This window comes from Oncorhynchus clarkii, chromosome 31 (assembly GCF_045791955.1).
Source record: "Oncorhynchus clarkii lewisi isolate Uvic-CL-2024 chromosome 31, UVic_Ocla_1.0, whole genome shotgun sequence".
Taxonomy (NCBI): Eukaryota; Metazoa; Chordata; class Actinopteri; order Salmoniformes; family Salmonidae; genus Oncorhynchus; species Oncorhynchus clarkii.
In genome coordinates this window covers 27,832,118-27,855,076 of record NC_092177.1, presented here as the reverse complement: position 1 = coordinate 27,855,076, position 22,959 = coordinate 27,832,118, and the positions used below count along the sequence as shown (strand labels likewise).

General features: G+C 43.7%; 1 protein-coding gene across 1 annotated transcript; it reads right to left on the bottom strand.

The window, feature by feature from the left end:
* Positions 1 to 30: 30 nt before the first annotated feature.
* LOC139390441 (protein phosphatase Slingshot homolog 3-like) lies at positions 31 to 22,658 on the bottom strand. The gene is made up of 17 exons (XM_071137569.1): positions 22,461 to 22,658; positions 21,751 to 21,924; positions 19,936 to 19,973; positions 19,525 to 19,711; positions 18,694 to 18,809; positions 18,481 to 18,549; positions 16,551 to 16,616; positions 14,252 to 14,434; positions 11,650 to 11,743; positions 11,142 to 11,270; positions 10,553 to 10,599; positions 10,277 to 10,423; positions 9,869 to 10,069; positions 8,538 to 8,700; positions 3,275 to 3,766; positions 3,065 to 3,163; positions 31 to 2,970 (listed from the first exon to the last, which is right to left on the bottom strand). Exons 2-17 carry the CDS (start codon positions 21,796 to 21,798, stop codon positions 2,776 to 2,778), a joined length of 2,274 nt encoding a protein of 757 aa, XP_070993670.1. The 5' UTR covers positions 21,799 to 21,924; positions 22,461 to 22,658; the 3' UTR covers positions 31 to 2,775.
* Positions 22,659 to 22,959: the final 301 nt, after the last annotated feature.

The window sequence follows — 22,959 nt, the reverse complement described above, 5'->3', positions numbered from 1 at the left end:
TAAAAAAAAGGCAGACAACTGAACATGACATTGATTACTCTGAAACATTTATTCACTCATACAGTATAGCTGTAAACAAATGTGCTGAAAACAGTGGGGGAGATAACACTTATCCAGAACAATGACAGATACAGGTCATTGATGGATTTGATTGCAGTACAGCAGAGGTCGGCTCAGGCAGTGTCAATGGGATGATGATGATGTGGAAACTTGTTTCAATTATGAATATAAAAACACAGCCAGCTGAAGACTTAAAAAAATGGATCGATGAAGAACCATTCAGTTTAACTGAGGAAAGTTCAGAAACTTTCACCATAATGCCAAAACTACCTCAAAAGTCCAAAAGACACAAAAACCGTAACCTGAACAAAATCATGCTAACATGCACGCTGGTCATGAAGACAAACCGTTAAAACAATATGAAAAAAAGCCACCAGCTCGGAGAAAAAGCAATATACCGTAGATATTATAAATACTTTAAATCAGGGTCTGTGTATTCGGGAAATAACTTGGTTATTTGGGTCCCACGTCCAAGGCACTCCTACAGCAAGGCTATTTGTGGAACGACAGTGAAATATTTAAAAAAAGAAATAAAAACATCTCCAATAACTTAAAGGGATTTAACACCCAAGATTAAAAATAAAAAAAAGGGTACGAGTTTTCTAATGATCCTCAAAGGCTTACATTCAATCAGTTCAAGCGTTAACCGGCGACAGCAGGCAACCGCTTAGCGGATGTTTTGGTGGTGTCGCAGGTGAGTGGAACTGTCAAACCAGTGAGCAGCTGCTCGATCATTGTAACAAAATCCGCTGCACTCACGGAGGAAGTTCAGAATGACAACGTGAAGGCTATAGAGAAATAATTACGCTCAAATTGAAAAATCATTTAACAAAATAAATGAGGATTTCTAATCAGCATAATGGAGGTGTGGATTACATCTCACATTCCAGTGTTCCAACTCGTAAACAAGTCTGCATGGGTTTTTCCTTAATGCGACTGCATGCTGGGAGCCACTTGTGAATTTGACAGCTCTAACGCAGTTCCACCTCCAACACCGTCAAAACATTAGCTACGCGGCTGTCTGCTGAAGCAGATCTGATTGAATTGGGCCCTAAAACTCAAGGACAGAAAGTTCATTGGCACAGAGGAACACAATTGGCAAACAGTCTGGTGCCCTTGGATTGGTCATGCATTGGTCCAGAATAACAACACAGCTTAAAACAGTCACTCAATATTACTATTTTGAAACATCAGTGAGAAAATTCAAGTTTTGGATCATTGAGACAGCATGCCATTTTCATCAACTCTAAAAAGATCTAGCTTGTATGTGCGTTTGTAAAAAAGAAAACCCATAAAATAAGGGCACTTAAAATACACAACCTGAACTGGCAGCCTCAAATTCAGACAAGACAAATTCATTATTGCATAGAGGTCATAGGTCATGAGGAGAGAAGGAGGGCACACTACACATGCGGTATGATAATGTACATACATTCCAACTTCAGTGACAGTAGGTAAGGCTAACCAGAAATACTAAGCTTTGGTCATACACATAATTATTGGTGTCGTAATACTGCAGTGACATAAAAAAAGTGAGCCATCACTACCAATGGAGTAAATGTGTTGGGGAACAGTTTGTGATACATTAAAATAACCTAAAATGAAATATTGTGCAAAAGGAATGACACTTAATCAAATTATACACTGAGTGCACAAAACATTAGGAACACCTCTTTCCATGGTAGACTGACTAGGTGAATCCAGGAGAAAGTTATGATCCCTTATTGATGTCACCACTTCAATCAGTGTAGATGATGGGGAGGAGACTGGTTAAAGAAGGATTTTTAAGCTTTGAGACGAGGATTGTGTGTGTGTGTCATTCAGTGGGTGAAATCAGCAAAACAAAATATTTGAGTGCATTTGAACTGTGTAATGTGCACCAGTTTGAGTGTGTCAAGAACTGCAATGCTGCTGGGTTTTTCACACTCAACTTGACACAGCTGTGGCGAGGATTGAAGTCAACATTTGCCAGCATCCCTGTGGAACGCTTGACAGCTTGTAGTGTCCATGCCCAGATGAATGTTTTGTATACTCCGTGTGTAACACTATGCTAGTTGGGAGTCTAAAGCCTTGTTCACATTGGCAGTTTGAAGTAACTAAAAGAAATGCATATACGATTCAAATCTGTTCTTTTTCCTGCAGTATGAACAGACAAACATATTTCAAGCCACATTTCAAAACACCTTCGTAGATGGGTTGAAATCAGGTATTAATCGGATTCCTGGCCATGCAACTTGTGTCTGAACGGTCAAATCGGATTTATTTGCCTGCAAATGGTTTTTAGACTTATTTGGCATATCTTGTTGCTTGCTAGCCACTGACAGTTTGACAAGAATGTGGTAGCTAACAAGCTTGTTAATTGTTTACAAACAAATTAGTGAATCAGCCTACACCACTGCTCGCACACACCCATCATTGCTATGACAACTAGTGTAGCCATGTAAGCAAATGACTGCTGTCTGAACAAACAAATCTGATTTGGTTACTTGTAACTTGCTGTTTGGACAGTCAGTATTCCAAAACAGAATTGAAAAAGACTGATTTTAGCTTTTAAGGCCTGCAGTGTGAACAAGGCTTAAGTAGTATGATGTATATAAATATCTTTGGGTGATACTTTCATGTTTATAGCTTGAAAGAAGGCAGAACATTTCATCTCTTCCTATTAGTGTCTACTCTAGGCTTCTCTTTCTCCATCCATTCTCCCCTTCTCTCACTCTACCGTCCTTCCATCGTCTTGGTATCTCCTTCCCTGGACTCAGGTTTACTTGGCCCCGCCCCTTCACATTTTCTGGGACCTGATAGGCTGCTTGGCTCAGGTGAACCGTCCACATGGGCCCTCTGATGCATGAGGCCCTTCCGTCCATGACTCCGCCTCCGCTGCCCTGGAGACCGCCGGTGACTGTTGGCAATCTACATCACCGAATAATAAAAAGGTAAGAAAGGGTGAGAAAAATGGTTGCTTTCTTTTCTCTTTCACCTCTTCTCCATCTTTTCCTCCTCTTACCTGTTCATTCCTTAGATCCTCATCGTCCAGTTCGTTGATGGACTGCATGAGAGAGAAGAGGTTCATCCTGCCACTGCGACTGGGGCTCTGAGAGGACACCTAGAGGGAGGATATTAAAGATGGATAAACAGGTTGGTTTTGACATTGGTTCAATGTAATATACATTTTTGAGAAGGTTTTGTCATGTCACTTGTAAGAGAGGTTGCCTACCTTGTCACTGTCGTGTACAGTGATAAGGGGATTAGCTGTAGACGGTTCCGTGGGTGGGGCGGCCGGTTCCGTGGGTGGGGCGGGTGGGGCGGCCGGTTCCGTGGGTGGGGTGGCCGGTTCCGTGGGTGGGGCGGCCGGTTCCGTGGGTGGGGCGGCCGGTTCCGTGAGTGGGGAGGCCGGTTCCGTGAGTGGGGAGGCCGGTTCCGTGAGTGGGGAGGCCGGTGGGGAGGCCGGTTCCGTGAGTGGGGAGGCCGGTGGGGAGGCCGGTTCCGTGAGTGGGGAGGCCGGTTCCGTGAGTGGGGAGGCCGGTTCCGTGAGTGGGGAGGCCGGTTCCGTGAGTGGGGAGGCCGGTTCCGTGAGTGGGGAGGCCGGTTCCGTGAGTGGGGAGGCCAGTTCCGTGAGTGGGGAGGCCAGTTCCGTGAGTGGGGAGGCCAGTTCCGTGAGTGAAGCTTCTGCGTCAGTCTCAACCTTGGGGGCAGGCTCTTCAAATACCTAGTCAAGACAGAGATTGAGAGAGAAGTCTTTTGATTGCACCTCAAAATACAAATAATCCGGATCTTGACAATATCATCCTAACTAGGGCTGTTACGGTGACGGTCACGAGTAACGCCCTTAATGAGGTCACCATTGCCCTTGATTCTAAGCAATGTTGTGCTGCTATTTTTATTGACTTGGCCAAAGCTTTTGATATGGTAGACCAATGGTTCCTAAAATGTTTATAGTCCCGTACCCTTTCAAACATTCAACCTCCAGCTGCGTTCCCCCTCTAGCACCAGGGTCAGCGCACTCTCAAATGTTTTTTGCCATCATTGTAAGCCTGCCCCCCACACACAAACAATACATTTATTAAACATAAGATTGAGTGTGAGTTTGTCACTTCCCACGAGCCGGGTTGTGACAAAGAGCTCTTATAGGACCAGGGCACTAATAATTGTGCTCTTTATTTAGCCATCTTACATATAAAACCTTATTTGTTCATCACAGGTTAATGAGAAGGGTGTGCTTGAAAGGATGCACAACTCTGCAATGTTGGTTTGTATTGGAGAGAGTCTCAGTCTTACATCATTTTCCACACACAGTCTGTGCCTGTATTTAGTTGTTTTAATGCTAGTGAGGGCCGAGAAGCCAATCTCACATAAGTACGTGGTTGCATCAGTACTTGGCACGATGAAACTGAGCACAGCCCAATCCAGAAACCTGGCAGTGGCTTCCGATTCAATTTTCACAGAACTGCTTGCTGCAATTTTGACGAGGCTCTTTCAGGTATGGAGGCAGGGCATGAAAGGGATAACGAATCCAGTTTGTGTTGTCCATTTCGGGAAAGCACCTGCGTAATTGTGCATCCAGCTCACTCAGGTGCATCGCTATATCACATTTGACATTGTCCGTAAGCTTGAGTTCATTTGCACACACAAAAAAAAAAACATACTATGATGGAAAGGCCTGTCTTGTCGTTTTTTGTTAATTCAGACAGAAAAGAGATCCAACTTCTTAATCATAGCCTCAATTTTGTCACGCACATTGAATATAGTTGTGGAGAGTCCCTGTAATCCTAGATTCAGATAACTCAGGTGAGAAAAAACCCCACCCAGATAGGCCAGTCGTGTGAGAAACTCATCATGCAAGCAGTCAGACAAGTAAACAAAACTATGCGCATCGAAAAAAAAAACTTTCAAAAATCAATACTTTGTCCCTTGATAACCAGCGCACTTCTGTATGTTGTAAAAGCGTTACATGGTCGCTGCCCATATCATTGCATAATGCAGAAAATGCATGTGTCCAGAGGCCTTGCTTTAACAAAGTTAACCATTTTCACTAGTGTCCAAAACGTCTATCAAGCTGTCAGGCATTCCCATGGCAGCAAGAGCCTCTCGGTGGATGCTGCAGTGTACCCAAGTGGCATTGGGAGCAACTGCTTGCACGCGCGTTACCACTCCACTATGTCTCCCTGTCATGGCTTTTGCGCCATCAGTACAGATACCAACACATCTTGACCACCAAAGTCCATTTAATGTCACAAAGCTGTCCAGTACTTTAAAAATAACCTCTCATATTGTCCTGGTTTCCAGAAGAGGATGTCTTCCTTAATTGACCCCCCATAAATGTAACGGACATATACCAGGAGCTGTACCAGGCCCACCACATCTGTTGACTCATCCAGCTGTAACGCATATAATTCAATGGCTTGTATAAGAAGCAGTAATTGTTTAAAAACATCTCATGCATTGTGAAACAGTGTTTGATGAAGACATTGTCTGTATAGTTTTTTGGGCCTTTTCCCCCAGCATTGTCCCAGCCATATCCACAGCAACAGGAAGAATTAAGTCTTCCACAATAGTATGGGGCTTGCCTGTCCTAGCCACTCAGTAGCTCACAATGTAAGTCGCTTCCAGCCCCTTCTTATTAAATGGCATCTGTTGCTTTTATACATGTCTTACTACTCAAAAGTCGTCTTTATTCTCACTCAAAAACCTCCCGTGGCTTATTTTGTAAATTGTCATGTTTCGTTTCTAAATGTCTGCGCAAGAGTGAACGTTTCCCGCGAGAGAGTAACAGTTCATGTGATTGGATGTTATTTGACATTGTGTTAATTCGCTGAACACTAGATGGTTTAATTTTATTTTTTTGGCAGTGGAACGAGGCTACTCAGGCGAGTAGAAAAAAAAAAGAGAAACTAAACCAAAATGTATAGCCCCGTTGGAAAATATGAAATGTACTGTTTGAAAATGTGAAAAAAACAAACATTTTAATAATAATATATTTATATATTTTAAATTTGGCGTACCCCCGACGGCATTCCCCAGTTTGGAGATACCTGCGGTAGACCATTCCATTCTTGTGGGTCGGCTAAAAAGTATTGGTGTCTCGGAGGGGTCTTTGGCTTGGTTTGCCAACTACCTCTCTCAAAGAGTGCAGTGTTAAAGTCAGAACATCTGCTATCTCAGCCACGGCCTGTCACCAAGGGTGTGCCCCAAGGCTCAATCCTAGGCACCACGCTCTTCTCAATTTACATCAACAACATAGCTCAGGCAGTAGGAAGCTCTCCCATCCATTTTTTTGCAGATGATACAGTCTTATACTCAGCTGGCCCTCCCCGGATTTTGTGTTAAACGCTCGACAACAAAGCTTTCTCTGCCCTTAACCTTGTTCTGAACACCTCCAAAACAAAGGTCATGTGGTTTGATAACAAGAATGCCCCTCTCCCCACAGGTGTGATTACTACCTCTGAGGGTTTAGAACTTGAGGTACAAGTACTTGGGAGTATGGCTAGATGGCACTGTTCTTCTCTCAGCACATATCAAAGCTGCAGGCTAAATTAATATCTAGACTTGGTTTCCTCTATCGTAATCACTCTTTCACCCCAGCTGCCAAACGAACCCTGATTCATATGACCAGCCTAACCATGCTAGATTATGGAGAAGTAATTTCTAGATCGGCAGGTAAGGGTGCTCGAGCAGCTAGATGTTCTTTACCATTGGGCCATCAGATTTGCCACCGATGCTCCTTATAGGAAACATCACTCTATACTTATCTGGAAACTGGTCATCTCTGTATACCCGTCGCAACACCCACTGGTTGATGCTCATTTATAAAACCCTCTTAGGCCTCATCCCTCTCCATCTGAGATATCTACTGCAGCCCTCATCCTCCACATACGACACCCGTTCTGCCAGTCACATTATGTTAAAGGTCCCCAAATCTCACACATCCCTGGGTCGCTCCTCTTTTCAGTTCGCTGCAGCTAGCGACTGGAACGACTTGTAACAAACACTCAAACTGGACAGTTTTATCTCAATCTCTTCATTCAAAGACTCAATCATGAACACGTACTGACAGTTGTGGCTGCTTTGCGTGATGCATTGATGTCTAACTTCTTGACCTTTGTGATGTTGTCTGTGCCCAATAATGTCTGTACCATGTTTTGTGCTGCTGCCATGTTGCTACCATATTGTCGTTGTGTTGCTGCCATGCTATGTTGTCGTCTTAGGTCTCTGTAGTGTTGTCGTCATGTGTGTTTTGTCCTATATTTTTTGTCCCAGCATGAAGCCTTTTGGTTGGCCGTCATTGTAAATAAGAATTTGTTCTTAACTGACTAGTAAAATAAAAATAAAAGGTTAAATAAAACATGACCACAGTCAAATCCCACGTGACCATTAAGTCAAGGTAACTAGGCTCCAAAACAGTTGTCTATAAATGAAAGGTGCTGATGGGCGTTAGCAGGTTTCGTAGGCTACTAATGGTCGTTAAGTCGCTAATGGCCTGGCACTCTGCATTCTATTTTCCCTCTAACCACTGACAGATGCAATCTGCAGAGGTTGCAATTAGAGGTAAGCTGATTCAATCGGAATGGCCGCTCAATTAGGGACAATTTCACATTTTCATAACAATTGGTAAATCGGCATTTTTGGACACCGATTATGGCCAATTACATTGCGATCCACGAGGAGACGTGGCAGGCTGAATACCTGTTATATGAGTGCAGCAAGGAGCCAAGGTAAGTTGCTAGCTAGCATTAAAAACATATCTTATAAAAAACAATCAATCTTAACATAATCACTAGTTAACTACACATGGTTGATGATATTACTAGTTTATCTAACTTGTTGCATTTAATCGATACAGTGCCTGTTAATTTACTCGTTGCATTTAATCGATTAGGTGCCTGTTAATTTATCGAATCACAGCCTGCGTAGCCAAATGGGTGATGATTTAACAAGCGCATTCGTGGAAAAAGCACTGTCCTTGCACCAATGTGTACCTAACCATAAACATCAATGCCTTTCTTAAAATCAATACCCAAGTATATATTTTTAAACCTACATATTTAGTTAATATTGCCTGCTAACATGAATTTCTTTTGACAAGGGAAATTGTGTCACTTCTCTTGTATTCTGTGCAAGCAGAGTCAGGGTATATGGAGCAGTTTGGGCAGCCTGCCTAAAATAATGGATTTACTGTGATGGTGTATATTAAATGGATTTACTGTGATGGTGTATATTAAATGGATTTACTGTGATGGTGTATATTAAATGGATTTACTGTGATGGTGTATATTAAATGGATTTATTAGACTTTAAAAAATGTAGATGTTCTAAAGGCGAGCATCAGCGGTTTGTAAACTTTGGAGATGCTTAACGTGTCTATGTTAATTAGAGGTCAATTACCATGAGACCGGCAGTCATTCGCATGACAGTTACTGACTGACACAATGGAATGATCACCACAGCACTAATCCTAACCATAAACATTGTGTAACTTTTACCTCTTTATCTGCCTCATCAACTTCATCCGGACTCTCCGTCTCTTCTTCATCCTCCTCGTCACTCTCCTCCTCCTCTTCTTCTTCTTTGTTGCTGTGTGAAGCAGCAGACCTCTTTCTCTTCTCTCGTGACATCCGCCTCCAGAGAGCGCTGTGGCGCTGCTGACTGGAATGGAGAGTACAGTGAACATACAGGTGATGTCGACGATATCATAACCGCCTCCGATAAGAGACATTACTGTGCAGCTGTATTCGTCGACCTGGCCAAGGCTTTCAACTCTGTCAATCACCACACTCTTATTGGCAGACTCAACAGCCTTGGTTTCTCAAATGACTGCCTCGCCTGGTTCACCAACTACTTCTCTGATAGAGTTCAGTGTGTCAAATCGGAGGGCCTGTTGTCCGGACCTCTGGCAGTCTCTATGGGGTGCCACAGGGTTCAATTCTCAGGCTGACTCTTCTCTGTATACATCAATGATGTCGCTCTTGCTGCTAGTGATTCTCTGATCCACCTCTATGCAGACAATACCATTCTGTATACTTCTGGCCCCTCTTTGGACACGGTTAACTAACCTCCAGACGAGCTTCAATGCCATACAACTCTCCTTCCATGGCCTCCAACTGCTCTTAAATGCAAGTAAAACAAAATGCATGCGCTTCAACCGATAACTCCCCGCACCTGCCAGCATCACTACTCTGGACAGTTCTGACTTAGAATATGTGGACAACTACAAATACCTAGGTGTCTGGTTAGACTGTAAACTCTCATTCCAGACTCACATTAAACATCTCCAAACCAAAATTAAATTGAGAATGGGCTTCCTATTTCGCAACAAAGCATCATTCACTCATGCTGCCAAACATACCCTCGTAAAACTGACTATCCTACCCGATCCTCGACTTCGGCGATGTCATTTATAAAATAGCCTCCAACACTCTACTCAACAAATTGGATGCAGTCTATCACAGTGCCATCCGTTTTGACACCAAAGCCCCATATACTACCCACCACCGCGACCTGTACACTCTCGTTGGCTGGCCCTCGCTTCATATTCATCACCAAACACACTGGCTCCAGGTCATCTATAAGTCTTTGCTAGGTAAAGCCCCACCTTATCTTACCTCATTTACACACTGTATATAGACTCTTATTTTTTCTACTGTATGTTTGATTATTCCATGTATTGTTGTATGTGTCAATCTGCTGTGCCTTATCTTGGCCTGGTCACAGTTGTAAATGAGAACTTGTTCTCAACTAGCCTACCGGATTAAATAAAGGTGAAATAAAAACGCCACACACACAAACCAAACACACGATAAATGAATATGCTGACCTGGCATTAAGGATGCCACTGTAGGTGTGGAGTTGCTTCATGAAGCCGACGTTGGGCTGGACGATGGGCCTGCGGTCCCTGACGTAGGACAGAGCCACCTCAAGGGGCCAGCGCTGCTGCTTCATGGCGTAGGCCACCACTGTGGACCCAGAGCGAGACACGCCCATTTTACAATGCACCAGCACCGCCTTGCCACTCTGCCTGTATAGGGGGAGAGAGAGGTGTTGTGTCATCATTGTGCGACTACGATGGAGTGTCATAATTTGTGAGACTGTCGCTGGTTTATCCAGGGGGGCACAACGTTAGAAAACATTCAAACAGAAAAAACGAATCTGTGTCAAAGCCATATCGTTACATTACAATGCAGGGAGAACGTATAGGAGCGAGAGGGGAGGAGGGTGGGACTACCTGGCTGTGTTGATGAAGGTGTATGTGTCTTTCCAGTGAGACAGCAGGTCTGTAGCCTCCACGTCGTACACCCTAATGTTCATGTAGCTGAAGGACTCTGGGAAGAAGTTATCGATCTCCCGCGTAATGTTCAGGATGTATCCCACACTGAAACATCAGCAGAAACTTAGTTACCCAGCAACCACACATCACTTTGGCTTGCTCGTTTGCACACGCACCTGATACAAGTCAATAACAAGAGCACACGCACACCAACACAGTAAATGAAAGGTTTACTTGTTTTTCTGTAGCTCCTCAAAGTTGGCAGCATTCCACTCAGACCCCTAAAAGAGAGAGAGACAGAGCCTTATTCACAGAAGACGAGGACACTAGAGGGCCAGAGCTTTATATTCAACAACTGTAAACACTAGGCTCTGAAAAGGGAAGTTCAAGTCATGCGACATACTCTTGGTTGCAGCACACTTCCCCTGTGGCTCAGTTGATAGAGCATTGCACATACAATGCCAGGGTTGTAGGTTTGATTCTCACAGGGGGACCAGTACCAAAATGTATGAACTCTACGCACTCACTACTGGAAGTCACTCTGGAAAATAGCGTCTGCTAAATGGCTCAAATGTAAACATTTAAAAATGTACTTCCTGTCATGATCAGCCCTGAGGAGATTTCCTTACAACTTAACTGGTCCAGTGTCATATACTCTTTACAACCTCCTCATGATTAAGGTTAGGGGCTACTGCTGAGTGGCATCTGATTCCAGAGCTGTGGTTAGGGGCTACTGCTGAGTGGCATCTGATTCCAGAGATGTGGTTAGGGGCTACTGCTGAGTGGCATAAGCCAAAGGTCAAATGTGACAGATGGGACTCACCAGGAACAAATAGTCAAATATTTTGGAGGGCTTGTCCATCTGCGCCATGGTGACCATCATTTCATTGTCGATGTATTCCTTGTAATTCTTCATATCCATGCCTATCCTGGCCTCCAGGGCACTGCGGACCTGGGGAAGGAAACAGGAAGAGGATGGCCAACTGATCAACAGCACAACACCATGTTTGCTCCCTCTGAGAATTCAATCCATCCCCAAGGTTATAAGGGGCAGTTGAGCTCTGGTTGTGACTTGGCTGGTTCAAATGGCTTGTGTTACAAGTGAGGTGTCATAGATCCGGACACAAGACTCTTCAAGTCATTAATTTAGGTCACAGACTGTAGACAGACTGCCTCTATATTACCAGACAATTTATTTACTTCTACTTGTATTACAGACAGCTATGTCAGCCATTGTTTGTCCGTGACCTTGACAAGTATTGGTCTTCTTGCATACTTTGGGGCTTGTTCCAATATAGAACATCCCATCGTCTTGTCCTTCTCTGTGGTACCTGTTTGGAGGTGATGTTCTCCAGGTCCTCTGTTCTCATGATGTCTCGGAGTTCCTCTTTGATCTGCCTCTCCACAGACACCCTCTCCGTCGAGCTGTGCAGAGACAGAGTATCACTACCCACTTCCCCTTACACAGTTCACCAACACACAAACGCACAGACAGAATAAAACTTTGTCTATCCAGGATGGACATTTTACTTTGGCATCACTTTCCATTAAAATAATCACATACATTCTCACATCATACACATTTAAACCAGTAAGTCCATCATGTTGTACACTGAGGACATTAATACATTCACACACAACCGCCCGCTGTCCCAACTGCACTGGATAGATCAGTACATATACAATTTACTTTGCATTTAGTATTCCAACAGCACAAGGAACAAATTAATGTTTGGACACATTCTTCGTGGCCATGACGAAGTGCCGGACAGAGCGAAGCCTCTCAAACTGAGGGTGGGAGGGGTCGCCAACGACAGCCGGTGCCTTCTTTTTGGTTGCCTTGTGGAACAGAATGCTCAAATGTGCTTGTGATCAACCAATTACTTTGCTGGCTGTGTTCACTATTCTGGTCAATTTGCTTTTGCTCCTCACGCTCAGATTACCAGGCGGTCATATTGAACGTGAGGATGCACCAAGCTGCTGTACATCCTGGCTGACCCCAAACCCCTTTAATTTACTGATTAAGAACAGGCATTACCTTGCTTAAAAAAAAAAAAAAAAAAGAGCCATTCTACCAGAGCCATGTCATCCTCATACTTGAAAAGGCTCACATTGCTTCCTTGGATCTTCAGCTCATTAGTGTAGATAGAGAACAGTGAAAGGACACACCCCTGGGGCACCCCTGTGTTCAGGGTCAGTTCAATAGCGGGGGCCCTATTCATCCAACCTGCGAGGCCTCCGTTGACATTCAGGTCCAGTAGTCGTTTCAGCAGTGTGTATTTGCATTGTATTAAAAGCTGAACTAAAATAAAAAATAAAAAATGTGCATGTTGAAGGTTACTAGCCATGATGTTCACCAAGGTCAGGGTAGCATCCTCAGTCCCCCTCTGTGCCTTATAGGCAAACTGTAACAGGTCCAGTTGATCTGCTATGGAAAGGTTAAGGTGCTTACTAACAACCCTTTCCATGCATTTGTCCAAAAGTGGTGTGAGGGCCACAGGTCGAAAGTCATTTGGCCCCTGACTTCTTAGGCACCGGTACAATGGTCAAAACCGTCCAGGACTTTGGCACTGTACAGGTGCTCATTAGGAGGTGAAACAGTCGTGTGAGCACTCCCTTGAGCCGGTCGGCGCATACCTACAGTACTTTGCCCCATGGTCCGTCTGGGCCCTGTGCTTTGTGTGGCTTAATATTTAACAAGCATGAGGCCACCTCGTTCTCTTATCTGGACAGGAGAGGATTTGGGGATACTTGCACATATTTGTTTACATTCGTCTCTAACAAAACCAGTTTAGGTAATTTACAAAGGATGAACAGTCTGCCATATTATTGTTCTCAATTTTCTTCCCATTATTGCATTAAGCCCTCCCCATGCTTGTCTTGCCTGTACAGGACCGCTGCTCCACTTTATCCTAGGTCCAGGCACAGACCAGAATAATGGTAATTTGTCCAAACTCATGCGGTAGATAGAATGTTCCCGATGGGTCCCTGGTGCACACTTGTCCAATCACATTACACAGCGTGACCCAAGTATTATCTACAAAAATACATTTATTTGTGACGTTTTGTCTCGATCTGCTCTATAGACAGTGTATCCATCAAGGTTCACATTTAACTAGGCAAGTCAGTTAAAAACAAATTCTTATTTACAATGACGGCCTGCACCGGTCAAACCCGGACGACGCTGTGCCAATTGTGCGCCGCCCTATGGGACTCCCAATCACGACCGGTCGTGATACAGCCTGGTCCTGCTTGAGCCACGTTTCTGTAAAGTCCTCTTCAAACGTAGCCCTTGCCGCTAACTCATCCAGTTTGTTATTTAATGACCGCACATTGCACAGGGCTCAAGAGGTGGTATCAGGAACAGGGAGCAGGTGTTGGCTTTCCCTCCTCCGTACTCTGTTCCTGATACCACCTCTTGAGCCTTGCTTCTTCTTAGTTCCCTTTTTTACTTTGTAGAACTATCATCGGGCAAGGTAATGCTGTTTGAGTTTGAGCTTTCTCGAGAGCGGGTGACGGCTTCCCCGCCTCCATACGGTGTTCCCGATTCCACCTCTTGAGCCTCGGCTCTTAGCTCCCCTTTTTGACTTTGTAGAACAACCAAGTCAATGCTGTTTTGGAGTGTGAGCATAAACTCATGAGAGTACGTGACGGTGGATGATTTACTCACGGAATCTCTACAACCTCCGGTAGTGATTGTAGAGTTTTCCGCATATTACAGCGATTAGGATTAAGGTCGTCACAGATGCCAAGAACAATACACTGTTAAACCTGCGACGCACTTAGATGTCGATAAAACAAAACAAAAATGTAACGATATAACTATAAAAACAAAACAATATAAACAAACAATTCACGCAGGTGAGCTCAGGGTCAGGCAACATTGCCGCGCCCCCTAGGGTGTCAAACATAAATAGAGGCACGTGCACACACCTCTGTCCGGCGCTGTCCCTCCTGATTGACTCCAGGCCTGTCATAGCGCCCCACTCGTTTAGACAGAGGCGGGTAGACTCCACATGCCCATAGTAGTGTTGGGCCCAGTCTAGCCCACAGCCTGGAATCACTGCACCCTTCACCGCCCGCTCACAGCAGCCATGCAGCGCCTGCAGCACTGACCTGGGGACAGCGACAGACACATTAGGCGCAGGGGTGGGCAATTCCAGTCCTTGAGGGCCTGATTGTAGTCACAGTTTTGCCCCAGCTAACACACCTGACTCCAATAATCACCTAATCACGATCTTCAGTTTAGAATGCAATTTCGTTAATCAACTGTGTTGGCTAGGGATGGAGAAAAAGTGCACAATTGTCATACTTGAGTAAAAGTTAAGATATCTTAATAGAAAATGACTCAAGTAAAAGTCACCCAGTAAAATACTACTTGAGTAAAAGTCTAAAAGTATTTTGTTTTAAGTATACTTAAGTATCAAATGTAAATGTAATTGCTAAAATGTACTTCAGTATCAAAAGTAGGCCTCCTGAATGGCACAGCGGTCTAAGGCACTGCATCGCCGCGCTAGAGGCGTCACTACAGATCCGGATTCGATCCCGGTCTGTGTCACAGCCGGCCGCAACCCGGAGATCCATGAGGTGGTACAAAATTGGCCCCGCGTTGTCCGGGTTAGGGGAGGGTTTGGCCACTCTAGCAACTCCTGTGCCGGACGCATGCACGCTGACATGGTCGCCAGTTTTTTACGGCGTTTCCTCCGATGATGGGACAAGACTAACTACCAATTGGATATCACAAAACTGGGGAGAAAAATTGGCATCAGACGGCACCATTTTCTTATATATTTTTTTTACCGATAGCTAGGGGCACACTCCAACACTCAGACATCATTTACAAACGAAGCATGTGTTTAGTGAGTCTGCCAGATCAGAGGATGTAGTGATAACCTGGGGTGTTTTCTTGATTAAGTGTGTGAATTAGACAACTTTTCTGTCCTGCTAACCATTCAAAATGTAACAAGTACTTTTGAGTATCATGGAAAATGTTTGGAGTAAAAAATTCATAATTTTCTTTAGGAATGTAGTTCTGTAAAAGTAGTCAAAAATATAAAAGTACAGTTACCCCAAAAAACTACTTAAATTGTACTTTCAAGTATGTTTATTTAAGTACTTTACACCACTGAAAAGTGTGATACCAATAAGGCCCTCGACGACTGGAGTTGCCCACCCCTGCAGGATCTACACAGGGGAAGAGGCAAAGCCATGACAGGTGAAAGCGTAGAGGTTCTAGGTCATTCTATTACAGTGCTGAAAAATAATACTGTGAGTGTGTTTACTTTATGGAAACAGAATAAAAGTCTGTATGGAAACAGGCTTGAATAAAACCTACCACATGGTCTGGATGGAAACAGGCTTGAATAAAACCCATCACATGGTCTGGATGGAAACAGGCTTGAATAAAACCTACCACATGGTCTGGATGGAAACAGGCTTGAATAAAACCTACCACATGGTCTGGATGGAAACAGGCTTGAATAAAACCTACCACATGGTCTGGATGGAAACAGGCTTGAATAAAACCTACCACATGGTCTGGATGAAAACAGGCTTGAATAAAACCTACCACATGGTCTGGATGGAAACAGGCTTGAATAAAACCCATCACATGGTCTGGATGGAAACAGGCTTGAATAAAACCTACCACATGGTCTGGATGGAAACAGGCTTGAATAAAACCTACCACATGGTCTGGATGGAAACAGGCTTGAATAAAACCTACCACATAGTCTGGATGGAAACAGGCTTGAATAAAACCCATCACATGGTCTGGATGGAAACAGGCTTGAATAAAACCTACCACATGGTCTGGATGGAAACAGGCTTGAATAAAACCTACCACATGGTCTGGATGGAAACAGGCTTGAATAAAACCTACCACATGGTCTGGATGAAAACAGGCTTGAATAAAACCTACCACATGGTCTGGATGGAAACAGGCTTGAATAAAACCCATCACATGGTCTGGATGGAAACAGGCTTGAATAAAACCTACCACATGGTCTGGATGGAAACAGGCTTGAATAAAACCTACCACATGGTCTGGATGGAAACAGGCTTGAATAAAACCTACCACATAGTCTGGATGGAAACAGGCTTGAATAAAACCCATCACATGGTCTGGATGGAAACAGGCTTGAATAAAACCTACCACATGGTCTGGATGGAAACAGGCTTGAATAAAACCTACCACATGGTCTGGATGGAAACAGGCTTGAATAAAACCTACCACATGGTCTGGATGGAAACAGGCTTGAAGATTCTTGTCTCTTCTGCTGACGTGACACTGAACCCACTGAGGAGGGAGATTGAGAGAGAACGTGTGCAAGACAGATGGATGGTGTGAGAATGAGAACACCGTTAACTGTGTGAGCCTGCTGATGGCAGAAAACCGGTCTGTGAGTGTCAGATCAAAGACAGTCTTGTACCAAACAGACACACATCATGTGAGCCCTATTACTAGGCTTGGCCGAATATACCATTTAACGGGCTATTTCAAAATACAGCGGGTATAATTTTCAATACCGATAAAAAAAATACAAAGTTGAGTAAAAACAATAAGAAGTCTAAGATGTGTCAAATAAATTTGATCCAGTTCAGAGCTCCTGCTATGCATTTGGTTTGCTAACTTGCTAGCTAAGTGTCTAGGTGTCAAGATCAAGCTTCTTGGTTACAGCAGAGACATTACATTTCCTGTTGCCTAAATTGTGTTGAGTCAAATATGTGTCATTATTATTATAATTTACTAATTAGCGCCCCTTGTATACACTTATGGTAATACCGTACTCCCAAGTATAGTACAGAAACGGTATGAAATTCTGGATAGAGCCCAACCCTACGTATTATCTCTACATTACAACTACACAGAACAGGCAGGGCTACAAAATCAAAACTCTTAACGCTGTTTGGGGGGGGGTATTTAGCTCCAGATCTGAACATGTCCTCAAAAGCTCTTTCATACTCCTAGTTAAGATCAGAGGTGGAGTAATCTGATCCTAGATCTGTGGTAAAAGGAAACTTCTTGCTTGAGCCGACACTCCTGCACACTCAGGTTAATGAGCAACACAATCCTGACCACATCCCAGAACAGCCAAAAAAAGCACTATATAAACTTTACAGTCAACACATTGTTAGCAAACCTTTATAAAGTACTTACAGTGCATTTGGAAATTATTCAAAGCCAATGACTTTTACAACATTTTGTTACATTACAGCCTTATTCTAAAATGGATTAAATAAAACATTTTCCTCATCAATCTACACACAATACCCCATAATGACAAAGCGAAAACAGGTTTAGACATTTTTGAAAATTTATTTACATAAGTATTCAGACCTTTTGCTATAAGACTCAAAATTGAGCTCAGGTGCATCCTGTTTCCATTGATCATCCTTGAGCGCTCAGGACCTCAGACTGGGGCGAAGGGTCACCTTCCAACAGGGCAACAACCCTAAGCACACAGCCAAGACAACGCAGGAGTGGCTTCGGGACAAGTCTCTGAATGTCCTTGAGCGGCCCAGCCAGAGCCCGGACATGAACCCGATCGAACATCTCTGGAGACCTGAAAATAACTGTGCAGCGACGCTTCCCATCCAACCTGACAGAGCTTGAAAGGATCTGCAGAGAATGAGAGAAACTCCCCAAATACAGGTGTGCCAAGCTTGTAGTGTCATACCCAAGAAGACAAATAGCTGCCAAAGGTGCCTCAACAAAGTGCTGAGGAAAGGGTCTGAAATCTTATGCAAATGTGATATTTCCTTCTTTTTTTTGGCAAACATTTCTAAAACCTATTTTTGCTTTGTCATTATGGGGTATTGTGTGAAGATTGATGAGAATTTGATTTAATCCATTTTAGAACAAGGCTGTAACAAAACGTGGAAAAAGTCAAGGGGTCTGAATACTTTCCGAATGCACTGTATGTGATGAATGCAGATGTTAAAAGTGTCGACATAAGGGGTGACATAGTGACAGAAACAGATGTAATTCAGGTACATAAACAGAGACAGATTACTCATTGGTATTATTATGTCTGGCCAGCCTCCAAGATGCCAGGCCAACCGTGGAACAGGCTCAGCTAGCCATTTCCTAGTTTCCTCATTTGACTCCTGCATTTTTTCTCTCTGTTTCTAATGGCAGTGGGTTTTCTCCTGCTTCTTACCCATCTCCGTCCAGGTACACTTGTGTGGCACTCCATATGGGCACAACCATACCGATGGTACACTGATCACTGAAACATACAGAGGACAGACTGTTTTCATCCCTCGGTTTTGGCAACATATACTAGATTTATTTTTAACACACGCCGTTCTCTAGTCTAGACCCATCTGATGTATCCATGGAAACATGCTAATGGTTACAGCATGGAACACACCTGTCTGTGTCAGGGAAGTCCATGCCCAGGAGAATGCTCTCCTGTTTGTTACCGAGGGTGGAGACCACGATCAGATACCTCACTCTGACTGGACTCACTGACTCCAACCTCACCGCCTGCAAGGACAGGGAGGGAGGGGGAGGTAGGAGAAGAGAGGGAGGGGGGAGGTGAGAGGGAGGTAGGTAGGAAAGAGAGAGGGAGGTAGGAAGGAGAGGGAAGAACAGTGAGATAAGCGAACAGTTAAGCATAATAAGGGGTGAGAGAGAGGTAAAGGGCATTTATGAATGTGTAGGTGGATGTTACTAGTGGATGAGTGCCAGTCTGTGTGTGCCATCACGCCAACTCCTTGTTATGCCAAACATGTTTGGGCTTGACAACGAGCAATGGAGTTGGCAAGAGCACCAACAGATCTGGGACCAGATCTATGACGTTACATGTTGGTGGCGAGTATAGGGTATGTATAGGATGAGATACCATCCTTGCTATAATGTAAGGAGCTTTGAGACCTAGTGAAAAGCATTACATGAATGTGACCCGTTAGTAGATGCTTTTAACGTGACATTACTCAGTGCATCGCGCCTGTTATTGTCATGCAATTGTCACAGAGGTGGTTTGGTGAAGCACGTAACAGTGATGAGTAACCCTGGCTGATGAGAGAGCTGAAGACTTGCATTATCCCCATAAGCTGATGCCCAGGCATTATCTAAGCACTAGCACATTGTTGTGGTATGTAGACTACAGATGACCCAAGTTTAAACCGTCACACAATGCCGGTCCTATCCATTGTATGCTTATTCTATCGGTGGACATGTGACATCTGATGGGTCTCACCAGTTTGATAGTGTCCTCTGGTCTCAGTAATGACACCATGGCATGCAGATGTCTGTGCTGTGTGTCTGAAGCTCCGCCCCCCAGCTTCAGGGGTGAAGGAAAGTGATTGGGTGATGTCTCTTCATGAGGCTCCTCCCTCTCTCCTTCCAAGAGAAGGACGGCCCCCTTGACCAGAGCAAAGCTCTCCCTGTTATGGGGGATTTAATTATTATTTCTGTTTTATTAATTACTGTGCAATTGTATATTATGTTATTGTGTAGGAATGGTTGTAAAAATATATTTATATATTAAAAACATTTTCTCTGCAAGTTCAAATGTTCACAACATACATATCACAACTGTAGTTATTTTATCCAAACTATAGAAACATTTAATTCACAACCAAAAGACCAACAACAACAAAAAGCATACCTTTTCTGAAGTCTCCCTCGTCTTGGAATGCTTTCATCCTTCAAGAAATTATTTGAAAGATGATTAATTCACTAAACCTTTAGCCAGTGCCAGTCCGTTTGGGCTATCATGCAAACTCCCTGTCAATCATTGCCATGCCAAACTTCACTTGACAATGACCACAATGGAGTTGGCAAGAACACAAACAGATCCGGGACCAGGCTATAAAGTCTTCACGGTGAAAATCTACAATCTGATAAATATGTCATCTTTTGTTACATGATGAAGTCTGCTGATTACAGAGTGACAAACCTCTTTAATTATAGAGTCATTCCATTGATTACAGGAGAAATCTAAAGTGGCGTGTCCTGAAAGAATGAGCAGGATCACTTGTAAAATGTGCAGCTACAAAGATAAGAGGCAGAGGAAACAACTACGGAAGTTAAAGACCGAGGGACACAGAGAAAGGAGGGAGATGGGGATAAGAAACAGAGGAATAGAAAAGACAAAACAGAGAGGGGGGAAAAAAGAGTAAGAACAGAATGCATGAGGGAGTGGGGTTTAGCAGTGTGAGTGAGTGAAACTTGAGACAGTAACATTACCTGTTATGCAACTGACATGTCTAGACAGACACAACAAAAAGAGTAGAGTGGTGCTGGAGACAAGGAGGACAGGAGAGGACAGGAGAGGAGCGTTGTGGGTTTGAAAGGAGGAGAGAAGGAGAAAAAAATGAATTAACAGTAGTAGAGATTTAAGACTCAATGACAGTGGAATGCAGGGGGGAGAGGGGCAAAGTTATGTCCGCCAGCCTGGGGGAGCTGGGAACAGAAAAGTGAAACTGGTGCCTGATGTATTGGCACACTCGTAACATACCAAAGAGGCCATGGAATTAACAGCGTTTAAATGAGCCTGTTAAAGTTGCTCTAAAATGTTTAAAGAGAAGTGAAAGAGAAATACAGAAAGAGTGAGGGGAGAAATGATAAGGACATAAGGAGGATGAGTGTTATCATTTGGAACACTGTCTGTGTGGTGGTATCAAGGGTTAGGCAGCAGGAGTAGATTTGACTACTGTAGTCACCCACAAATAAGGATACACTGTGACATGATGTACCTTGACCGTAATCACACCTGATTCAATTAGTCAACTATCACCAAGCCCTTGACTAATTGAATCAGGTTTGCCAGTTCAGGGCTACGACACATATATGAAATGTTGGGTGGTCCACGAGGAGAGGGTTGGGAAGAACTGATATATGGCATGTTGTGCCCTCTAGTTATCTGATTTATCACTACATGGCCGATATTTTGAAGTGGGGGTGCTGACATTTGTCTGGGGGGTGCAGAGGAAATATTTTGGTGGGGCGGGGGGGTACGAAATATCTCTCCGTCTGCTGACGAGTAGTTTTCTCCGCTCATACAGGAGTAATAAAGCACTAATATTGTGGAACAATATATGAAACAATTTTAAATAACAAAAAAATCGTATTTTTTAAATTTATGGTGATTTATCAGGGGGTGCTGAAGCACCCTCAGTATTCCTACTTCCAGAGGCTATGCCATCTTCTCTACCAGGGAGCATCAAAGATCCTTGACATCCACAGGGTACAATGCCATGATGACATCGAGAATATAATACATACATCAAGCAGGACACTGGACAGCTTCAGGCAATGATTGTTGTTCATTAAATCAAATAAAATATATTCTGGATGAATAGGCAATAGCAGGCTTAGCCAGTGCATCAAATCGCACACTGTTATGATGTGAAGGCAATATCATGGAAAATAAAAAGTATAGTATTTCTACATTGAGATGTGCGCGGGAAAGGGGACTCACCGGAGCCGTGGAGATGGACGGGGGACGGTGCAGGGTCAGCAGAGCCATAGAAAAAACACGGCTCGGTTCGCAGGTTCTTCACAAGCGCCTTGCGAGACGCGGGCAGGGGGGGGGGGGGTTCCTCAAATATGTGGGAGGGTGGGCGTGGTGGGTGGCGAGGATGTAATCACAAATCTGGAACGTAGTTGGAGCGGATTATCAAATACCTGTTTCTAAAGATACAGTATGCTCTGCAGACAACCTAGATAGTGGAGGAGACGTACATGGACATTTAAAACGTAACGTTATAGTTAGGCATCACATGGAAGATAGCCATTGTAGTGACACGCCAAGCATTCCTTCACAATGTCCACGTATGGTTATAACATTATCGTGGGCTGTACTGCGCTCGAGTGCACATCACACGCAAAGATCCTCCCCAAAACATTGTGTATATATATATTAGTTACAATTAAACAATAGATAGCTAACTAGTCGTGTCTGAAACATACCAACATTTGAGAAGCTAGAACATGAAGTTCATGTCATATGGAAGGCATCAATTGTTTGAGTTGACAGTGCTGTTGATCGACTACAAATCAACAAGCTGTGCTAGCTAACAAGCTAGTCAGGACGTAACTTACAGTCGATAGGCAACTGATCCATATGCTAGCTAGCTAAAAACAAGCGTGAAAGTGATGAGAACGACCGAGCAAGAGTTCATCTATTACCTGCTTCCGACAAAATGCCTACTTATTTTGTATTTGGACTCTTCTCCCTCACACGCAGTCAGCTTCGATAGACAGCTATTTTTAATCATTCGCTTTGGCAAAAGTTGCTCCACTCTGATATCCAAATTAAAGGAGAGTTTACTATTTAATGGAACCAGGAAGAAACATATCGGCACGGAAAAGTAAACATGTCCTTACAAGGAGGGGCATGGAGGAATGGTTATCTTAAAGGGGAAAGGACAAGATCTATATTATAAAGAATATCCTAATCGATCTCAAAATGATGTTGTTTTACTTGTGTGAATTATCTGCATCAATCCGGTTATTCTGGTTTTTTTTTCTAGTGTAGGCTACTATCCAGAACCATATTAATTGTTGTATAACTGATGTATGCCTTTAGCAAACTATATTGATACATTTATTTGGGGCAGCCTAGTGGTTGGGCCAGTAACCGAAAGGTTCCTGGATCGAATCCCCGAGCTGGAAAGTTAAAAATCTG